We start from the raw sequence: 20,601 nt of genomic DNA, 5'->3' as shown, positions 1-20,601 counted from the left end.
TGGCTTTTAAAAGATTTCTAGTTTACAATTGAAATCCATCTATGAAATGGGCAAGATGGAGGGAAGGGGAGGAGAAGACAAGTCTACTGGATGCTAGATGTTAAAGAAACCCAAAGAAACCAGTTATTTACACAACATGAATATACTCAATACCTTCATAATCACACAACTTTTAATGGAAATAAAAAGATTTTGGTAATCATACTGTTAAACAGATTTACCTAGATGATGTTGATCCCTTTCAGAAGCATTAGAGAGGGAACTGAGGTTAGAAGAAGGCCTGGATCCTATTCTGTCCGTCTGTACCTCATGAAGGTCCTGTAATAATTTAGTTGTTTCATCCAAGTGTAAATGATTGTCATCATGATCAAACTCTTTCTTTACTTTACCTGTCAACAACATTAGATTATTGAATACAAAATGGGTTTGGGATGACTGGTTTAAGAAGTTAACAATCAGAGATTTGTTACTCCATTCTTCCATCAATCTTGTCTTACAGTAAAGGTAGATAAAACCAACATATGCTGAATAAATCGTAAGAATGGGGTATCCAAAAGGTTAATGGATACTTCCCTGGGTGCTCACCTAATTTCGTATTCTTCCTGTTTTGTTTTGTTTTAAATTAAATTATTATTATTTTAAACAGAAAAATGCAAAGGGAAACACCATCTTTATTTCTAAGAATGCTTTGGCCCTACACAGGCAGTCTTAACAAGTAAAAGTGGCAGGTTAACTGCAATCCAGTACTTTGTTTTTAAGCATGCTCAGTCACAAGGAAAAAAGAAAAAGGTACTCTGTGGAATGTTAAGCCATCAAATTCAGCCTATTTCTAAATCTAGGAATTGAGATAAATGCTTCTCTGAAATGGTTGTCAGCCTCTGCTTGAATCCAACAAAGAGCCCACCATAATTATTTTGAATTCTATTTCTGTCTTCTGCAATATTTCCTATCTAACATGATTTTGTGTCAGCCACAGATCTAGTAAGTATTCTCTGCCTCTTTCACCAGCTCATTATTAAAAATGTTGAATAGTACTGGACCTAAGATCAAGCCCAATGGCATCCCACTCTATACTTTTCTTGATTTATATGCAATTTGAGTGCAATTTTCCAGACAGTTATGATCCACTTAATTATCACAGCACAAATCTACTCATTTAGCTAAACTGCTTTGTCAGAATGTATTTATCAAATATCTAAATGAAATCAAGATATATTATATTCCATACTCTGTTAAAGAAATTACCCCATAAAAAATGAAATGGAATTGTTTTAGCAAAACTTGTATTTATAAATGCATGCTGACTTCTAGTAATCACCGCATCACTGTCAACATATCAATCACTCTATGATGTCTCTAATATATCAGTTCCCACGCTCTTCCTTATATGAAGCAGTACATCACCATCAGAGTCTTTTGAGGACTACATAAAACCAGGAGTCAGCAACTTAGTGCCTGTGATCACTATGATATGTGTGACCTTCTGCAGATGGTCTAAGTAGAACCCTAAATTAAATAAATATTTTTTTAAAAAGTTAAAATGTTTCAAACCTCATAATTTCACACAAGGTTTTGATGCTTCCAGATGAAATCCTGTAAGATACTAGATTGTGTGACTGCTGCAAATGCAAGATTCTCCCTGATAGGTCTTCCTATCTTATGACTTGATTTACTCATTCTTTTCTGAGCAAGGGAGCTTTTAGGAGGTGAGCATTCTTCCCAGCAGTTTAGATGGAATAAATTGAATAAGCATATATTAGCACTTAGAGATGGAAAGTATGCCATAGGCTGTTTGAATTAGCAACTTAAGAGGAATAGATGAGGACTGGGTTAGATAACTGACAACCAGCCTAGAGCCATGGGCATCTGTAGAAGCTTGCTGCTTTTGTTAGAATGCTCCACACTTTTCATATGGGCATACAACGTTATGATGCATATATAAAAGGGGCAGAGCTTGTGTTATGACACTACAACACTGCTTTTCTCATTCTGCCCCCCCCCACAGCTGCTGCTGTCCAGAGCCCATGATTTTCATAGTATGGTGTTAGAATGGACAAAGCATACATTATGTGTGTGTGTGTGTGTGTGTGTGTGTGTGTGTACGCATATGTGTACAGATCTTTAGAACAAAAAACAGCTTATTAACTTTTATGTCAAAACCCCAGCAATTCCCAAGCAGTTCAATGGACTAATGCAGGGGTCCTCAAACTTTTTAAACAGGGGGCCAGTTCACAGTCCCTCAGAATGTTGGGGGGCCGGACTATAGTTTGAGGAGAGGAGAGCCGCCGGACCCGGCATACCTGTCATGTAGAATAGTCCGGCTCTGCGATCTCCCTTCTCGTGCATCGCCTGCAGCTCGCGACACAGCCCCGACACTTCCGCTTCTGACAGACAGCAGCGGTGGCCAATCAGACGGGTGGTCTGGATAAATGACCCTGGCGGGCCAAATCCGGCCCGCGGGTCGTACTTTGAGAACCCCTGGACTAATGGAACAGATAATATATACACTACTGGATTATATCTTCAGTGCTGAACTCCTGTATAAGAACACCTACCTAATGAACTCAACATGGATATATCAAGTGACATATCTGAATATGTTTTCATAGATAGAAAGTCCAAAACAGAACTACTATTATCTCCAATGGCTTCTCCAATCTGGAAAAAAAAGAGGAAAGTGATACCTATGCAATGGACTAATTAGCTATAATAATCAATTGCTCTGCTTAAAGCTGCTATAAATTCATTTTTTTAGTAAAATGTAAGTAAACTTACAATAACACAAATGTTTAATGATTCTTCCATATGCAGCCAAATGTGCAAAAGTACGTATTATGCAAATGTGCAATTATTCTTTATTTGCATGTCTAGGGTTAAAGATTCAGTGAAGTGCTATTTACAACTTTCTTATTCAGGAACAGACTTTATGTTTGCAGAATCATTTTGTAATCTAAGTTTGTTCAACCCAACTCCTAAGAAAAAGCTACATGGATCAACTTACTTTCATGTGTACAGTCTAAATTACACCAATTCATACTTTCTAACATACATTTTTGCCTTTTTGTTGATTCATAATTAAACCTAAATGTTCACTTCTGGCATATAGTCATCAACTTCACAAGATCAAACTACTTTCATTCAGATCTACTGTATTTCTCTTACTTTCATCTTGGATGCCACAGATATCACCAGATGGGCCCATACATATTGATTACCACCACCCATCTTTGCTTTGGTCAATCAAGGCCTCCACATGATGCTTTTAAATAGACACAGAAATTAGTTGGACCCTGTCACATGTAACATTCCCTGTTGATATGAATGACATGATACTGATTAATTTGGGCACATTTTGGGCAGTATGCCAAAATCAAAGCCCAGTTTTACCCCAAACCTGTTTGAACTATTATGTGCAAGCTAAGATTTCTAATTCAGGGACTACCTTGTGAGCCAGCATGTTGTTGTACCATCTCACAAACTAATTAGTATATGCAGTGTATTGACAGGCACTTAAGGTATAGACACTCATCTATTAGTTAATTTAAAGTCATTTCTGAAATATTGGAATATTATATCTGAATAGTGGTTATAACAACTATTTAACATTCTATTTACCATCTACATGAAACCACTGGGTAAGACTTGGAGTGAGATGTCATCAATAGGCTGGTAATACCCAGCTGTACTGACTTAGCAGGAGATGCTGTGGAGATCCTTACCTGATATATGGATGCTGTAAAGGACTGGATGGAGGAAAGAGGTTCAAATTAAATCCCAGCAAGAAAGATTGACCACTTATCCAGAAACCATTTGGATTCAGGTTGGTTCCAGCTGTGGCTTAAAATGGGGTTATACAACCCTAGAAAGATCAGTCACATGATCTGGAAATTCTAGATTCAGCAGTAGAGCAGTAGATAGGGGCTATGATCAGGATAGCCTCTGACTGGGTTAGGCTAGTACACTAGATATGGTTGATCCTGGAATGATATGCTTTGGCAATACCTTCATCACCTTGTAGCTGCATTACTATAATGTGTTCTACATGGTGTTGCCTTAGAAGACTGTTCCAAAATTACAAGTGGTCCAAAATAAAGCTGCCTGGTTGTTGACTAACCAGGATCATTTCAGTAGAATAACATCTATACTGCAAAAGCTGTTTTAGTTTCCAGGTAAATTTCAAAGTGCTTGTCATTACCTACAAAGCTCTATACGGCTTAGGCCCTCAGTATCTGCGGAACCCTCTTCTCTGACCATAGTCTGCCTGTCCTGTGTACTGTACTTGGGAGAGTATTCTTTGGTAACCCTACCTCCAGGTTGCAAGGCTGCAGAATCAGGACTTTTCTGTGGCTTCTCTAATCTTATGGAATACCCTCTCCCATGATGTTAGATGGCACTCTCCTTATCAACCCTTAGGAAAAAGGGGTTATGACATCTGGAACACATGTGGCTGCAGAGTATGTGGAGCAGCTGGATGCAGCAGAAGAGGATGGGCCTGATCCAGGACCTCCTCCTAGCTCTAAGGCACGCAGGGCTGAGTGAAGGGCAGAACAGAGGAGGTCTGCATGGTTCTTGTGAGGCAAGGGTGTTCCCATTGGTGAGTGCTTGCATCTGGTGGGGCTCTATTTTAGAGCCACCATCAGCAAGCAATCCTTTGTTTGGAACAACTGCATTTACTGGAATTTCTGTCCACTGCACTCTCAACTCTTGCCTCTGATAACTCTGTGCTCTTGAACACAGACCATCTGCTGACCTATGATGACTCCACGACCTCTGGACTGTGCCCTTGAGTACACTTCTGCCTGCTACTTGGAACTTTGCTTACTGGGACTTTGTAAGTTTCCAAGGGATTTCGGAGTATTTGAAATTGTGTGTGCATCTGCATACATGCCCTGCCTGCTACTGCTGGAATTACTTTCCCAAGTAAGCTTTGAACTGTTTTTCTTGTGTGTGAGAGAGAGAAAGTGTGAAGCCTGGGACAGGACAGTAAACTTAAAAAAAAAAAAAAAGGAAAAATCAAACAGGAGGAGGAAAATGGTAAGAACTAACAAGCTGAAATAACAAGCTGAGATAGAATGAAACTTGAAAAGAAATCTTACCATACTTTGCTTGGAGTCATCTGGGCAAGTATTACATAATTTATGTTCTTCTTTTATGAGGACTGATGGAACCTAAAAACATATGTTTAAATCAAAGGTAATTTATATCTCATAATCACCTTCCCTATGGAACCTTCATTTTCATATCACCGAAGTTACAGCATGAAATAGTATGCTTTTTACTTAGGGGTTTCAAATAATTTAATAGAATAAGTCATAGAAAAAATATATGGCACTCCTCCTCAAATAAGAGTAGAATTTAAAAGTGTTATAAACATCAGGAATACTGCTGTAAGCTATTCTACAATAATGCGGTCATCTCAGCCCGCCCCACTCAGTCCAGCAGAAGGGGCAGATTGCAGACCCCACCCCTCAAGGAATTTTGATTGGTGGGGTCTAGGCAGAGCGCCTTTTCTGCTGTAGCGTCCGCCCTATGGAACATCTTGCCGCCTGAGGTGTGGTGTTCCCTCCCTCATGGCCTTCAGGAAAGAGATCAAATCCTGGCTCTGCCAGAAGGCTTGGGGGCCAGAGGGGGGCCCGCACCTATGGAGATGGCTGGTGGGGTGAGGGGTTGTCCCCCCCCAGCATCTTATAGGTTTTTTAGGGCCAAATTATAGGAGGTTTTTAGGCCATTTTTATATATGTTTTTAACTATTTATAGATTATGTTTATGTTTGGAGAGTCCTGTTTTTTTTTTATTATTATTGTGAGCCGCCCAGAGTCACCCATTGGGGGAGATGGGCGGCATACAAATTTGAAAAATAAATAAATAAAATAAATGTGACTGTCTATCATCTTCACTTATTATATAAATTAAATAAATCTTTCCTTCATATTTCCAGAACCATTTACAGTAAAAAAACAGTATTTTCTACAAGAAGGGGAGGTTTATATATGCAAAGCAACTTACTTTGAGATCATCTGGTGGCTTCATTGGAATGTTTCTTCTCTGAAAATTATAATGTTAAAAATAAATTTAAAATAATCTTTTTGCTGGTTTTCCTGATACAGATAGTCCTTGCTTAACAACCCTAACTGGGACTGGATTTTCTGTCACTAAGCAAAGTGATTGTTAGGTGAAACATCGCATGACTGATCCACTTAGTGATGGCAGTTCCGGTAGTCCTGGCTGCAGTAGTTAGGTGAGGACCTCATGCTTCTCCTGCCCTGTGTGAACTGCCTGCTCCATCCTCCTGCCTCCTCCCCAGCTGGGCCCGGCAAGCTTTGCTTAGCAGATGAGGCTCTGCTGCCCTGGTGCACTTGCCTCCACTTCAATTCTTAGATGAAACTATTATTAGAAACTATTATCAAGCATTTCTATAACTTGAAGATAACTTTAATTAGGACATTTTTATTTTTGGTATAATTGAAATGCTTCTAAAAAAAACTGATTAATCTTACTGAATGGAAATTATTGTTAAAATACAGGTAGTCCTTGCTTAGCGACTGTTCAAAGTTATGATGGCACTGAACAAATGGTAGTAAGTTGTTGCAGCGCCCCCATGGTTGTGATCAAAATTCAGGCACTTGGCAACTGGCCTGCATTTATGACTGCAGTGTGCACTTCAACTCCCCCCACCTGCCTATCTTCCCCCCACATCTCTGCCCTTTTGGCTGCTCTGCACTCTGCTGCTGCCGCCCGCAATTGACCTTCTCCGTCTTCTTCCCCCTGCTGCTGGCCCGGGATCCAGGCGCTGGGTAAGGGTGCGGCCCTGGGAAGTGTGCAGTGAGTGCGGCAGGGTGGTGGAGCCTCACCTGCTGAAGGGAGCTTGCTGGGCCTGGCTGGGGAGGAGGCAGTGGGATGGAGCTGGCAGAAGAGGCAGGGCAGCAATGTGGGCAATGGCTTCCTGAGCAAAGGTGGCAGCTGCACCACTGCCCTGACTCCTTTGCCAGCTGCATCCCACTGCCTCCTCTAATATATGAAAGGTTTCTCATCTACTAATAGATGAGAGGTTTCAGCAGTATGAAGGAACAGACATCAAAGGAACAGAGCTCAAATCTCCAGGATCTGAGGTCCATTCCTTCACACTGCTGAAACCTCTCAGCAGTATGAAGGAATGGAGCTCAAATCCTGAAGATTTGAACTCTGTTCCTTCACAGCAGTTTCCCCTCCCGTCTCAGTTGTGGGCAGGCATGGAGCTCAAATCCTGAAGATTCAGCGGCGAGAAGGAACAGACCTCAAATCTTCAGGATTTGAGCTCCATAACTGCCTATTGCTGGGAGGTTTCTCTGTTCCTCCAGCCCCAGGAAGAATTTCCCCTCCATCCACAGAAGGGAGGGCAAACCCTTCAGAAGGGAAACCATCCACCCTTTCACTCTCAAAGAGCTGCCTGCCAGGAGGATTTCAGCTCCACGCTGAGCTGAAATCCTCCAAGAGACAGCTGTTTCACTCTGTCTACTTAACTACCCAGGAGATCACTTAATGATCACAACCAGGAGTGCCCAGATTGCAGGTGCTGAGCAGAACAGTCATGTGGATGTCTTGCTTAATGACCACTTTGCTCAATGACCAAAATTCCAGTCCCAATTGTGGCTCTTAGGCGAGAACTACTTGTCTGTATATTGTATTTTTATTTTATATTTTATACTTTCCTCAATTCAGATCCTTATGGCATTATATCTAAATGTAGGTGTAAATCCATTGTAGACCTGTGCCCTTAGATATATGCAAAGTTCTTTCCCAACAACTGGAAATTTGATTATTTAGGAAAATACATGACAAGCAGAGTCAACTGTATTGTCTCTCCCTTTATTCAAGAATTTATTCTGATTTGCAGCACTGATCTCCAGTACTGCAAATGGCAGTGGCTATTCTCAATTTCCTCCTTCCATCTGTGGTACAGGAGAATATATATTCTCATGAACGTCTAAGGCAGCAAGGAGACATATATTTCTAAAACGGGTAGACCTTCAACATGTCTGTAATCTACTGGTATATTTAAATTTTATTTTTATTCTTTCTTTCTTTTCAGCTCCTTGAAGAGGACAGAGTTTTATAACATTTTGGGGCTGTGCTGTGCTGATAGGGCTGTAATATTTCATCAATTAAAGAGCTTCCATCTTTTTGAAGCATCTGATTAAAACAATCATTTGAGACTTTGTATTGCACCTGTAATTCTAACACCAGTTAAAATGGAGAAGAATAAAACAAGGCATGGAACATTCTTATATACTGAATCTACTGTTGATTCCCTGCTTCACATTTTAAAGGAATCAGAATGGTACTAAGTAATTAATTTTCTCTTTTTAATTTTTCTTTTATTTAAATGTATGAACAATTTTATCCCACTCTTCAACGCAAAATATTTCTACTTAAACAAGATATGATCAAGTTATACCTGTCAGTGAGACAGTTCTGAATAGCGTGGTCTAGAAAATATGTTCTTTTCTCCAAAAGAACTAGTTTTGTAGGCATATTGATTGATATAAATTAATTTACTGACTTAGATATCTTCAGTGACAGGCATGGTACCCCTAAAAGTGTCTCTCCTGCACATATTTTAAACACAGTGATTGAGTACTCCTATACCCTTTAAAGTACCTTTGTTGTGAAAAGGATACTTTCTGAGACTATGTCAAACAAATATTTTTTATCTTAAAAAAGGACTTTAGAGGTTTTAGTTGCAATTTAGCTGTAGTTTGTTTAGATCATGTGAACCATTTGTTTCAACAACAAATAACAAAGCTGGTTTTAAGAATAATTTGAGGTATAAAGTACTGAACCTCAACTAACTACATGTCTATAGAAAACACTTACCTGTTTTAGTTGATAAATAGACTTAGAATGATCTCCACCAGTGATCTGATCCAGCAAGTCATCTACTATTTTTTTACTATAGCTTCCAGAATCTTTCACAAATTCTTGAAGGCTAAAAGAAATTCCAGTGTAAAACAAATTCTATCAGATGCATTTTTATTTTAAAACTTTCTTCCTTTTGTCTGACTTTCTTGGCTTTTGTTTTTAAAGCTGTTCCCTTTGTTATTTATACTAGCTACTAAACTGAACTGGGCTCCTTCCAATGCCAAAGCCATGTGTATTGTTGTAACAGTATACAGTAACTGCCATAGCATCAGTGGGTTCAATATTGCAGTTCAACAAGCTTACCTTAAGGCACACTGAATCCCAGTCTCATCTCCATATGCCGAATACAGCAGCTCCATTTCATCCACTTTCAGATCATGAAAGATAGAGTGGTTTTGCACTGAAACCATTGTATTAGCACTTGAAAGAAATGTAACTGAAAATATAAGAAAAATGTGTTTGGAATGTTCTACAAAAAAAGAGCTGCAACTCTTGGGCTTCATACATGTTTCAGTGAATACCATGGGTTCATTATGGTAGTGTGACTCCTAAAACCATAAATCAATTTGTGCAACCCTCCCCCATTACTAAAAAAATTATTGTGATGAAAGAACAAGAGAGAAAACACAGACTCTTTTGAGGTTGTCATCTCAGCATTGTTCATAAACCATCTTATATATTGCTTTCTCTTATTTAGTGCCAACCTCCTCCTTGTGATGCCATGCCTTTGCCACATTTTCAGTTGCAACCTTCTTGGAGCAGGACCTTGGCCTTTGAGATCAGCAAAGCTCAGGCATGCTAAAGACACTCTTTATAAATTAGTCAAAGCAATAAACAGCAGCCAGCCTGGAGAAGCAGGGAAGTGGTCAATTCCCAAGCCAGGTTTGTCTTTTCTCCTTCCTGCTCAGTTGCTTATGCTGAGAATCCTGATAATGCAAACCTAGGTGGATGCTTTGTATCAGTATTGCAACTCATGACTGTTTTACCAACCATTAGTTTGATAAAATTATTTATGCTGTTAAAAAAGAGAGCTACAGGTAGGGACATCTATAGGGTAGGGAAGTCACTGTTAACAACCATTTTTTTTCTATCCTAGAAAAGCAAATGAGACAAAAAACAAAACAAAACACCTTTCCATTCCTATCCAAGTCAAAATTTCTAAAGGAATGCTTGGGGCAGTAATTAGACTTAGTAGGACTAAAGCTCTTTAGCTCCTTGGAGAACCTCCTCTATAATAAAGGATTGCCTGGTTCTCCTGAACAAAGGGAGGCTGGGCTGGTGTAAAGGTTATCAAGCCCAATTGCTGCAGGGTTATCAGATCTGGCTGCAAATATCTGGGTGACCACTAGGTTTCTGCTACATCTGGATTTTTGCAACTCAGATATGGTAGCCCTACCTTGTGGCCAAAAGAGTTTTCATTCAGACCTTTCAGACCATGACAGGTATTAAAATGAAAATGGGAGATTTTCAACCAAAGGTTGGAGACCCATTTGTCTGGGATGTCTGGGATGTCCAGGATTGCAGCCCTGGGCTGGATTAGATGATCACCAAGGTTCCCTCCAACACTATGATTCTAAGCAGCACCCACAGAAGTTGCCCAATTGTCTCGATCTACAACACTGTCTCAACCACTTGTCCAAGGCCTCCATCCAATCTCATTCTGCCATTATCCCAAACCTCACTCTGGAAGGGAAAGCCTTGTGAGGCTGGCCAAAGCCGCCAATCAGTTGTCAAATGCCTTCAGCCCAAGGAATCATTCTCAAAAGCTCTGTCAGATCATGCTCTGAATTTTCCTCTTTCCTTTACTTGGATAATGTGCACCTCCCTCCTCAAATTTACTTGCAACCCTCTGGGGGTCACAACTCATAATTTGAGACTCCCTGGTCTCCATTTTTGAAGTGTTGTTACTTTAGAAAGTTTTATATAATATTCAACTAGAATCTTCCTTTGCAACATACAGTAGATGTCTTACATTCTGGGATGACAAAAGAAGTCATCATGTACATTTGTACAACAAACTTCCAAATACTAGAAGAACGCTATCATATTCCCATCAAACCAATGGATTACTTCTTCCAGCAGTTTCATATATATGTTAAACAGGATAAGGGAGAGTGCAAAGCCCTGCAGCATCCCACAACATGGGATCTAAGGGCCTGACTCCTCTTCCCCCCACCATAATTGTTTGGACATAGTCACTTAGACAGAAGTAGAACCACAATAAAATGGTCCCTTAAATTCCTAGCCTTCACTCCAGGTCCAGAAAGGTAGTGATTGACAGTATGGAAGGCTCCCAAGAGAACCAAATAGACATAGATGGTTACACTCCTTTAAATTCTGCCACATTTTATCCTTGAGAGTGACCAATATGATTCTTATCCATGCCCAGGCCTCAATCTGGATTGCCACAGGTTGAGATAATCTGTGTCCTCCAGAACTGTAGTTCCTTCATTGTCTCTACAACTCTCCCCAAGATGGGGAATCTGGAGATAGATGGGAGTTGTTCATACCTACCAGATCCAGACTGGGCTACTTGAGTGGGCAGATCAGAGCCTTTTTCAGACATAGTAGAGTCTCTCTTTCTCCCAAAGGCATTGAGTATAGGTTGGATCCAACACCTAATTCCCTCCCTTGGCATTTTCACCAGCTTGATGGGTACAGGGGTCCAATGCACAAGTGGCAGAGTTGAGGTCACAGAGAAACCTGACTGCTTCCTCAAGATCCACAGGCTCAAAAATCTCCCGTGTAACATCACAAGACATGATCTCTATCATCTCAATGAATTCCAACCATCCAGTTTCCAACCTGAAGCAAATATGAGTGATTTTATCCATGCTTGAACAAGTGACTGCAATTTACACAAAATTGTTCTTCGTTCTCTAAAAGGTTCAGGACACTTTTGAGATTCCACAAATGCAATAAAGATAGATAAATTATTCCTCTTTACCAGCTTTATCACCAGATAATAAACTTGAACTTGAGCCATCTGTCATATTCACTTAATGTTTTTAGCTGGTGTCACTTCAAGTACCTTTTTACCCACCTGATTTCCTGGAGCATCTCAGAAAATCAAGGAGCTGGTTAGGATCAATATGAAGGGAGAGACCATTCAGGAGCAATGCTATTTAGTACACTGGTCATTGCTGAGTTCCAGAAACTTACAAGATATTCAGTAGAACTGCCTTCCAGACTGCTAGGTAAGCCCAAAGCACTATCTGAAAACCTTGTGGACCTATCATGCATTTGCGTGGGCCATCTTAATTGGGCTTTTCTCCCTGAAGAGGTTAGTAGCTCCATGACAAGGGACTGATAGAAATGTTCCCCAGGACCAGATCACATTTATCTGCTCCAAGGTAAAGGTCAGATCTAATGCATGGCCAGCTTTGTGGTTTGTCTCGGCAACAACCTGGGACAAGCCCACAGCTGTCATGGTAGCCATCAGCTCCCAAGGTGTCTCTGGCCCCAGATAGGAGAAGATAAAATTGCAGAGTCTGGGAGAATCCATAACCATTCCAACAATGAGACTGAGGAACTCAGGATGGGATGCTGCCACCAAGCTGGGAGAAAGATACAACAGCAGCACCCAAGCTTGTCCTTCTGGTTGAATTTCACAAATATGGCCTCACATCTGGCCACCTGTCGTAGATCCTCACAACAGACAAAGTCTCCCTACCCAATGACCATATCATTTCCCCTGCTCCAGGGTCAAAAGTGATGCAAGATATGGAAACTGACTGGACAGATTTCAGCACAGGGGATTCCCTGCTCTTTGTCCAGCCAGGTCTCATTGACACATGTCACATTGGGCCTCTCATCCATGACTAAACATTAAATAATGGATAAGGCTAATTTTATTGCAGGTAGACCTGGAATTCAGAAGTGTAGACCTGAGTTCAGTAAACCCAGAAATCTGGTTGGGTGGGTCTTGAATTGAGGTTAGAGGATCAGAAGTAAAGACTGGCACCAAGTTTCTAATCTCTCTTTTTTTGGAATGGCCCTCCATCATCTCCCATTATACTTCTACCTGCCCATTACTACCATTATCCTCCTCTCCATTTTTCCTTGGTTGCACTTCCCAGTCACCTCCAAGTCACTCCACCTCCTATGCACTCCCAGTTACTCCTGGTCACTCCAACTGTGTTGAACAGCAATTTTTCCACCAAGTGCAAACAAGTCACAATATCAGAGATCTTTATGTGACAGCTATACCAAATTTACCATAATTTCCCACCTAAAACACCCAAAACATTCCACTTCCCACTTGTCCCCCTCCATCCCCAACTAGCTCTCAGCCAGTTAGGTCAGAATGAGGTAAAGACATTGTTCCCTCAACTCCCATTCCAGGGAGGGGAACCCCTTTCCCAGTTCTCTGACTCACTCAGACAGCCAGTAGTTTTGTTCTTTTCTTCTTCCCTCCCTGATTGCTCTGTTTGTTCTCCAACATTCTCCTCCTCTACTCTATCTAAGAAAAATAAGGCCAAGGCAACGTTTTGCTCCTCCGTTTTAATAGAATCAGTTTCACTAGGCTTCCTACATATTCAGCTTGACTGGCAAAAACCTTGCCATTTGATGTATTTCTTGGCTTCTCCACCCTGTCCACCTTATTTCTTGTCTTCTTATATCTCTTCCTCTTCTACTGACTCTGATTTTAATTCTAGTTCTTTCCTTCTAGTTTTTTTGTCCTTATTCTTTTCCTCTTCCTCTTCTCCCCCCCCCCCCCCCACCTTATGAGTCAGACAAGTTAGCAGCTTCATCTCTAGTCTCTAATGGTCTGGTTGAGCAATGTTCTGGCAATAATCCTAACCACCATTGCTTGCCCCTTTGGCTATGGGAACAGCATTCTCAACTGCAGAGTTCCCAACTCTGTGATGCCTGTGGCAATAGCCTCAGCTTTTCCAGCAAAACAATCTCCTTGGAAGATTGTTCCCTTGCTAGTCCTTTCCCTGCTCATCTGGGCCTCCAACTCCAACTTTATCCACTTTAAAAATGGTAAAGTTTTTCAAGATGGTAAAAACGTAACTCTCTCTTTTCCACACTATAGCTTTCCAACTTCATCTTGGACAGCTAAAAAAATTAACAACACAAACTAGTAAATTATCAGCACACAACCTTTATACATTCAGCATCCCAGCTTCAAATTTTACTCTTTTCCCACATTTGATAAAGTTTTAAAATCAATTAATTGTATTGTCATGCATGTTTTAATTGTTTTTGAACCTTTCCTGTTGATATTAATAAATAGTATTGTTGCTTGATATTCTTATTACATATGAAAAATGACTTAAACGTTTTGTAAATACAATTTTTAAAAATTGAAGGGTATTGAGCTAAGGACAGAACCCCAAGCATCCCACTTGAGACACATTTCCAGTTTAATGAGGAACCACTGATAAGCATTCTTTGAGAATGGTCCAGCTATGGACACCACAAAGAACTTGTATACTTGAGAAAAGTGGTACCAACGTCCAAGTGAAATCAATCATTCACCTTGCACTGAGACCTACAAGACCTGACTCTCTGAGTCACTGGATATCTAGTAGTTACCTTCTAAAAATACTCAAAATTAAATTAAAATGTCTTATAAATATGAAGACAAATGTTTAATCTTGGGAATATAAACATTATTTGCATCAAAGAGGTTACCTTTGTGCCTTCTTTCATCTTTGAAGCCCAATGCTGTGAATCCAGGTAGTAACTTGCTTGACAGAGAGCTCAGATCCACTGGATGGGTCTCCTCCTCTACTTTCAACAATAAACATATAAATAAATGTTTTGCAAGTTTTCAAAAGTAATAGGCAGGAACACACTCTTACAACTCTATCATAGATTTTAAGAACTTTTGCCTGAAATTACTAAAAAGACTATTTAGAAATTGTTAATATTTCAAAACAATATTAGGTGGTTTGTTTTAAAATGTTAACAAAGAACAACTGAACTGCACAAAAGAAAATAATTTGCTATTAGGCTATATAAATAAGCAAAAAGAATTTTTTTCAGTTAGGCCTTGTCTTTTTTAAAAAAAAATTATAAGAGAGATGTATTTTCAAAAAAGATAACTATAACTGGACAATTAATGACTGAAATTATACAATTAATGCTCAATATAACATTAATAAAAGATTCCAACCAGAGTACATTGAGTTGCTTTCATGATATGAAAAAGAAGTATACATTTTTGAGCTTAAAGCCAAAATCTCCATTAAATTATTATTTATAGATGTAAAAAAAGAAAAGAAAGAAAAGAAAAACACCCCTAAAAATACTATAGATAAATATTTTATTTTTGACTTCCCCCTTCTTTGTATTCCAACTGATTTGCTGTACTGATTGACATAAACTTTAGAAGCCATACTCCAAAGAATTCATTTCTTTTATTAAAAGGAAGACAAATATGTTGCATTAACTGTGAGAAATTGATGCAAGAAAATTAATGAACAAGTTGATTTTGACATCACTGAATGAACAAAAGAATGAGGAAATTGAACTGGTAAGATATGAAATTACATTAAAGATAATTAATGTTTAAAATACTGTAAGCAGTATAAACATGGAAGAGCTTGACTTATAATAAGTGATATTCTTGGGTTAACCAATAAAGGTTGAAATACGAGTCATAATTCAGGATTACCTAAGACAAATGAAAAACAGATTTAAAGATTTATGTAATAATTTCATATGATAACTCCAATCAATTTTAGACGTATGCTTTATTTAAGGAGGTTCTTTGCTTTCTATATAGAATCAACAGGCAGCACTGCAATATTAACCAATAAATAGCTTGTTTAAATATAGCTTAACACTCTTACTTATGAAATTGGAAGTATACTCAACATTTTTTCCAATTTTAAAACATATAAGGAGACAACCAGAATTCATATTCCATTATGTTGCTTTGAAACGGCTGTGCATTTTTGCTTCAAAATATAGCATTTTTATTCAGTAATGCTGAGATGGTGCTATACCAGTACAATGACTTATTATTTCAAGGTGATGCAGAAGAAAAGTGGATTGAAGATTAATTACCCATCTCAGATTGAATGTAGAACCACCCGATTGACTGATTTGGTTGACTGGGTGATTGTTATTGTACATTTGGATGGAGGGTCCCCTAACTAGGGAAGCCAGAGGCCTGGGACTGGGGGGAATTGGAGACCCTGGGGGGGTTTAGGGCGGGTCATACTATTCAGGTGGTGACAGGGAGTGGGTGTTATGATGGGAGTCAGAGGGCGGGCCACTCTCAGAGAAGATGCCCCCAGTGTCTACTATGTAAGGTTTACCCCATTCGTCTCAGAGAAACTCTCGTGACACGTGTGTTCAGCAAAGAAGTTTACTCAAGCATAACATAAGTAAGTACAGAAAAAGCCAGGGTTGGCTTGGCACATCTTACAATGTATCTTATAGCTTCCCCGTTCCCGCGTTTTGCCCCGTTGCTTAGTTACAGATTACCCGCAGTAATCCCCCTTCGCCCAAATGGCAGATTCAGACCAGTGCTTTTGCCTTTCTGATTGCCGTCTATGGGTTGTGCTGTTGTTGCCTTTGTTGGGTTTTCCTGTTTGAACGCAAAGCCGGGAGTTCTCAATCGCTTGTTGATTGCTTTGCTTCAGTGCACGTTCCTTTGTCTACAACGCTCAAGGGAAGCCGGCGCTAATACAAAGTATCCGCTTGCGGTTTGAGTTAAGCGCCACCTGTCAGCAATCAGTTTGGGGTTTCGCTTCCCCTTTTTCTCTGCTAGCACCTGGGCGGTGAAATTGACTAGCGAAGCTGAGCGGTGCTTTCACCGTGCTGTGCCATGCCGGCTGAATCTGACACACTACTGGTGGCATGTTCCGGCCCTCTGGATTCAGACCCAGGCCCTGGACAGCAGACCTGTGGAGGCCCTGGCTTTCGGCTGCTGCTTCTTAACGCCAGATCAGTTAATAACAAGGCCCCCCTTATATGTGATCTGATCACTGAGGAGTGGGCCCACCTGGCGTGTATCACCGAGACCTGGCTGAGCCCTGAAGAGGGGGTGCCCCTCTCGGAAATGTGCCCAGCTGGATTTACGGTTTGGCATCAGCTGAAACCCCAGGGCAGGGAAGGAGGTGTAGCAGTTGTCATCCGGGAATCTCTGTTGGCCTTCAGGGGCGCTGTTCCACAAGTGGCTGGTTGTGAGACCCTGTTCCTGAATGTGGGCTTGCGAGAACAGTTGGGATTGTTGCTGCTGTACCAGCCTCCCTGCTGTGTAGCAACCTCCCTGCCTGAGCTGCTGGAGGCCATCTTGGGGCTGGCGGTGTAGTTCCCCAGACTTATGATTCTGGGGGGCTTCAATGTGCCATCCCTGGGACATGCCTCGGAGGCAGCCAGGGAGTTCATGGCCACCGTGGGGGCCATGTGCCTGTCCCAGGTTATTCATGACCTGACTCGGGACAGTGGTCTCACACCAGACTTGTTTTTCTTGTCAGAGCAATGGCAAGATGATCTGAAGGGGGAGTTACATCTGTCCCCATTGTCATGGTCAGATCATGCCCTGGTGACCTTGAATTTCTCTCATGCTACCCCCTTCTGCAGGGAGGCAGGACCTATTCAACTGGTCTGCCCCCAATGACTGATGGTCCCAATTGGGTTCCAAAGGGACCTGGGGGTTATACCTGAGGATGTGCTGCACAGTCCAGCAGAGGCCTTGGCCGTCACCTGGAATAGGAAGGCAGCTGAGGCCTTGGACAAGATCGCGCTCATGTGACCTCTCTTGTTCCATCGAGCCCGATGCTCCCTGTGGTTTACAGAGGAGTTGAGGGTCTTGAAAAGGATTAAGAGACGTCTAGAGCACCGCCGAAGGAAAACAAGGACCAAATCTGACCAAACACAGGCTAGAGCCACTATTAAGCAGTAAGAGCGGTGAAACGCCAATATTTCTCCACTCTTATTGCATTTGCAGAATGCCACCTGGTGGCCCTGTTTAAAATCACCCAATCCCTTTTGGGAAAGGAGGGCCCAGTGGGCCATTTACAGGGCCATGCAGAGGAGTTTTCGGGGCATCTGGAGGATAAAATCACTCGGATCCATTCCCAGTTGGATTCCAAGCGTGGGGCATGGCCTATGGACTTACTCTGTTATCTGGGAACAGTTTGAGCCTGTTGAACCCAAGGAAGTGGACAGGGTCCTCCAGACTGTTAATGCCACCACTTGTCAACTAGACCCACACCCCTCCTGACTGGTCAAGGCCACTCGGGAGGTGACATGTGGGTGGGTCCAGGCAATGGTGAATTCATCCTTGAGAGAGGGGGTGTTCCCAATCATCTTTAAAGAGGCGCTGGTGCATCCCCTCCTCAAGAAACCATCTCTGAATCCCACCTACTAGACAATTTTCATCCAGTCTCCCACTTCCCCTTTTTAGGGAAGGTGGTTGAGAAGGTGATGGCATTGCAGCTCCAGAGGATACTGGATGAAATGGATTATTTGGACCCTTTTCAGTCAGGTTTCAGGCTCGGATATGGGATGGAAACAGCATTGGTTGCACTCATGGATGGCAGGAGTGGGATGGGGGTAGTGCATCCATCCTGGCTGTTCTTGACCTCTCAGCAGCTTTCGATACCATCAACCATAGTATCCTTTTGGGTCAACTTCGGGAGTTGGGAGTGGGCAGCACAGTTTTGTGCTGGTTCACTTCCTTCCTCCAAGGCTTTTCCCAATCAGTGTTGATTGGGAGTGAGAGGTCCAGCCCATCCCCCTCTGTTGTAGGGTGCCACAGGGTTTGGTACCCGCTTCTTTTCAACATCTACATGAAACCACTGGGTGAGATCATCCACCACCATGGGATGAAGTATCATCAATATGCAGATGATACCCAATTATACATCTCCATCCCAGGTGATTTGAGTGATGCTTTGACCACCCTTTCACGGTGCCTGGAGGCTGTGGGGGTCTAGATGGGGAGCAACAGGCTTCAGCTCAACCCTGGTAAGACAGAGTGGCCGTGGAATAGAGGCTCCTCTGTATCTGGGGGTTTACCATCTTTGGTTCTTGATGGGGTTGCACTGCCCCAGACAGACCCAGTACATAATCTGGGTATCCTCCTGGACTCACAACTCCTGCTCAAGGAGCAGGTGGCAGTCGTGGCCAGGAGGGCCTTTGTGCAACTTCATGTGGTGCACCAGTTACACCCCTTCCTGGATCAGGAGTCCCTCCAGTCTGTCACTCATGCCCTCGTTATCTCTTGTTTAGACTATTGCAATGTGCTCTACATGGGTCTACCCTTGAAGAGTGTCTGGAAGCTACAGCTGGTTCAAAATGCGGCCGTGTGGGCAATCTTGGGTGCCCCAAGGATGGCACATGTAACACCTTTGCTGCAGGAGCTTCATTGGGTTCCAATTTGTTTCCAGGTTCAATTCAAGGTTTTGGTTATCACCTTTAAAGCCCTATATGGCATGGGTCCAACTTACCTGAGGGACTGTTTCACCCCCATTACAATGACCCATCACACCCGGTCTGGCAGAGAAGGCATGTTGCGGATCCCATCAGTGAGAGAATGTCAACTGGTGGGTCCTAGGAGGAGAGCCTTCTCTACTGTTGCTCCCACCCTATGGAATACTCTCACCCCAAAGGTGAGGTGGGCCTCTACCCTCCCAATTTTTCAGAGGGAATTGAAGACTTGCGTGGAGTGAGGAAAGATACAATCGACCCTGGGGATGGCTGGTGCCTTGACGATGCTCCCTGACTTTAATAACACCTAATTAACATCTGCCTCTTAGAAGTATTATAAAGGAAGTTTGTTTTTAGTATATTTTAATTAACTAATTCATATTTATCTATTTTAATTAATGGTTTATTCTGTTTTTACTGTAAACTGTCCATAGTCACTCCACAGTGAGATGGGCGGTGACAAATTTGAAATATAAATAAATATATAAATGCCATTGCCAGGCTTAATAACCTTCCTGCAGGCATGGCTTAAGGACCAACTACCTGGATCACAGATTGGCCACACATTTTAACTAATTAGGTAAATCTAGTTGCATAAATATATATTTATGGAACTTTGAATTAGAGCTCAAAGAGGCATTGCTCACATAGGATTTCTTTTAGACTTATATTTTACAACAAATGCAGCTTAATTTTGACATTACTACAGTATTAGCTGAAAGCCTTCAAATATGTTAATATTAGCTCACCGTTTTAGTCAAATATATTTCAGAGTGCAAATCTTTTTGTTGCCAATTCAGGCACATCAGTGTATATAACATTTAATCCTCAAATGGAGGTACTTATGTGTGTTATTTAAACAAAGATGAAAACAATATAAAATTAAATTTTCTCTTATTAAATAAGAGATAAAAGTTAGCACAAACTTAGTCATGCATAATTAAAAGCACATTTACAATGAAAAATATAAACTATTAAAGTTTATCTGAAAATTACCTTCTGTTTCAGGATCTGATGGATTGAGTACACTGAAGACCAAAGATCCATCAGTATTCTTCTTCAGGTAGCCTATCTGTACTTAAACACAACAAAAGGAGAAATAGTCTTTCTTTTCATGTTTCCTGTTTAATCAGCAAATATCCATCTAGATTTTAAGGAGAAGATACTAACAGTATTAACTTGCTGAATGTGTAACCGAAAGAAGAGTTGTGCCTATGCAGTCTATAAATGACCTCTTAGATCTATCCATACTGGATATGTATATTTCCCCTCTTAAATACAATATATAATGAAACTGGGTTCACA

The 20,601-nt window shown here is 41.2% G+C and overlaps 1 protein-coding gene across 6 annotated transcripts in view; it reads right to left on the bottom strand.

Annotated features, from left to right (window-relative positions):
- BRD9 (bromodomain containing 9) overlaps positions 1–20,601 on the bottom strand; it is an 87,398-nt gene that overhangs the window by 6,582 nt on the left and 60,215 nt on the right. For 3 of the 6 annotated variants that reach the window (XM_088150189.1, XM_088150191.1, XM_088150192.1), the window contains exons 9-16: positions 20,293–20,368; positions 14,542–14,640; positions 9,202–9,334; positions 8,854–8,965; positions 6,007–6,045; positions 5,097–5,168; positions 2,556–2,658; positions 222–389 (exon numbers count right to left, since the gene is read on the bottom strand). In XM_088150189.1, the coding sequence (XP_088006315.1) occupies positions 222–389; positions 2,556–2,658; positions 5,097–5,168; positions 6,007–6,045; positions 8,854–8,965; positions 9,202–9,334; positions 14,542–14,640; positions 20,293–20,368 (802 nt within the window). The remainder of the gene's footprint in view (positions 1–221; positions 390–2,555; positions 2,659–5,096; positions 5,169–6,006; positions 6,046–8,853; positions 8,966–9,201; positions 9,335–14,541; positions 14,641–20,292; positions 20,369–20,601) is intronic. The other 3 variants (XM_088150193.1, XM_088150190.1, XR_015797759.1) reach the window with 2 other exon arrangements.

Source organism: Python bivittatus, unplaced genomic scaffold (assembly GCF_059951505.1).
Source record: "Python bivittatus isolate LINGU-HERP-01145 unplaced genomic scaffold, Pbiv_v1 ctg000610_np1212, whole genome shotgun sequence".
NCBI classification, from domain to species: Eukaryota; Metazoa; Chordata; class Lepidosauria; order Squamata; family Pythonidae; genus Python; species Python bivittatus.
The sequence above is the reverse complement of the archived record's forward strand: the minus strand, read 5'-3'. Positions and strand labels throughout refer to the sequence as shown.